We start from the raw sequence: 1,980 nt of genomic DNA, 5'->3' as shown, positions 1-1,980 counted from the left end.
AACACAGGACCAGGTCTAGACTTACTGGCCTTAATCTATGCCTTGTATGCCATCATAGCCCCGTCACAGCATGCAGCCACTTGTTTATTCCAACCTGGCTTGATGTTATGTACCGAGAGCTTACCTGTGATGGCATTAAAATTTACATCAGGACATAAAATAGCATCCATAGATAAAGGTAATCTAGAGATTAGACCAATCCATCTGATTAAACCACTGTCGCTAGCTGCGAACTGCAATGTTTCTGAATAAAATAAGAAGAAATGGTTTCCTGTCTCATAAATAGTTTTTAGGGTAGTTAGGTCTTTTGTCCCATAATGTACAGTAAATGGAGCTTTAGGCTCATTGCCTAATATGAGTCATGTGAGACACATGGCAAAATTTTTATCAAACTGATACCTGTGAAAACACTGTGGCTGATTTCAGTAAAGCAAAATAGTGACTCTTAAACATAATAAAATAAAAGGTATGGAATATGTGATGTAATTCTGTTGGCTGCACTGTGACAAACCCTGAGCCCTGTGTCTGATGGAAAGAAAATAAACATTGTTAAACAGATATGAATAACTAATTAACAGCAGGGTTTAGGTCTTAAATGTAATATCATTTATTTTGTTTGACTATGTCAGTGTTTCAACATTCCAACAAGTCAGAACAATTTTGAGTGACTAACATCACCTTGAATAATTTTTCCAGAAATGATGATTCTGAAAGCTGATCTGAACCAGCTGTAAAAGAAAGCATAAATAAATGGATTGAGCGTTGAATTTGACAGTGCAAACCAGGCAAGTAATTCCAGCAAAACAAGTGGTACTGTAACTTTACTGAAGGCAATAACAGTGACAGAGAGAAAGTAAGGGGACCAACATATCAGAAAAACTCCCATAACAATAGCCAGAGTTTTGGTGGCCTTTCTCTCCATCTTACTGACAGTTGCTCCAGACTTTGTGTTCTGGATGCTACGTGCCTGTCTCTGTGCAACAAGGAAAATCTTCATATACATGCACAACAGCATTACAATCATTGGGAGATAAAATGCAAGAAGAAGTGCCATAATGTTTGCCACTATAACAAAATGTAAACACGTATTAGTGCATGTTTTTTGATTTAATCCAGCAATTAGTAAAATAATTCCAATTACAACAGCAACACCCCAGCTCACCAGGATCATTATTACAATAACACGAACATTTATCTTAGTCCTATATGTCAGAGGCTTACACACTGCATAGTATCTGTCAACAGAAATACAACACAAGTTCAGAATAGATGATGTGCACAGTGACACAGCAAAGCTGCTCCGTACTTTACAGAATACATTATATTGATAAAGACATGAGCTCATAGAGAATTTTATGGCAAGAGGAGAAACTGCAAAACCAACAAGAAGGTCAGCCACAGCCAGAGAGAGAATGAGATCGTTTGTTGGAGTGTGTAGCTGTTTGAAGTAAATGATGGCGATTATTACCAGCAAGTTTCCACATACAGTTATACAAGATAATGAACTTAGGAAAATATTAAGTAATGTGCATAATATGGAATGGGTGCTTGTCAGTACATAAGAGACACTTGTTTCAAAGCAGATATCTATGTTAATAACAGTCCTGTTGGCACTCATTTCCAATTTTTGTGTTATGCAATTTAATTAAATGTATAAACATTATGGATATTAAAATAATATAGAGGGACTTTCATTTATGTGTGTTAAGTTTAAAATATTTGGTCAGTATCAGTGCACGTTAACATTAGTTTTTTTAGAAATAGAAGAGATTTTGTGTCGTGGCAAGAGTGAGATACCAACTAAATTAATTCAGACAAACCATTACAATTTAAAGGATCATTTAATATTACAATTATTCTCAATAGAGTAGTATTTAAACAGATACTCTCGTAGTTAGGGAACAGAGATCAGAGAACAGAGACTCTCCTCTTGCAATGGAATAGATAAAGCCTAAGAAGATTGTTAAAGCACCAGTCAGT

The 1,980-nt window shown here is 35.6% G+C and overlaps 1 protein-coding gene across 1 annotated transcript in view; it reads right to left on the bottom strand.

The window, feature by feature from the left end:
• Positions 1–678: 678 nt before the first annotated feature.
• Positions 679–1,980, bottom strand: part of LOC109952795 (trace amine-associated receptor 1-like) — a gene marked incomplete at its 3' end in the record, with an annotated part of 1,473 nt that continues 171 nt past the window's right edge. Inside the window, exon 2 of the mRNA XM_020588045.1 lies at positions 679–1,505. Within this exon, the coding sequence (XP_020443701.1) occupies positions 679–1,505 (827 nt within the window). The remainder of the gene's footprint in view (positions 1,506–1,980) is intronic.

Source organism: Monopterus albus, unplaced genomic scaffold, assembly GCF_001952655.1.
Source record: "Monopterus albus unplaced genomic scaffold, M_albus_1.0 scaffold497.1, whole genome shotgun sequence".
NCBI classification, from domain to species: Eukaryota; Metazoa; Chordata; class Actinopteri; order Synbranchiformes; family Synbranchidae; genus Monopterus; species Monopterus albus.
This window is presented reverse-complemented; position numbering and strand designations above follow the sequence as displayed.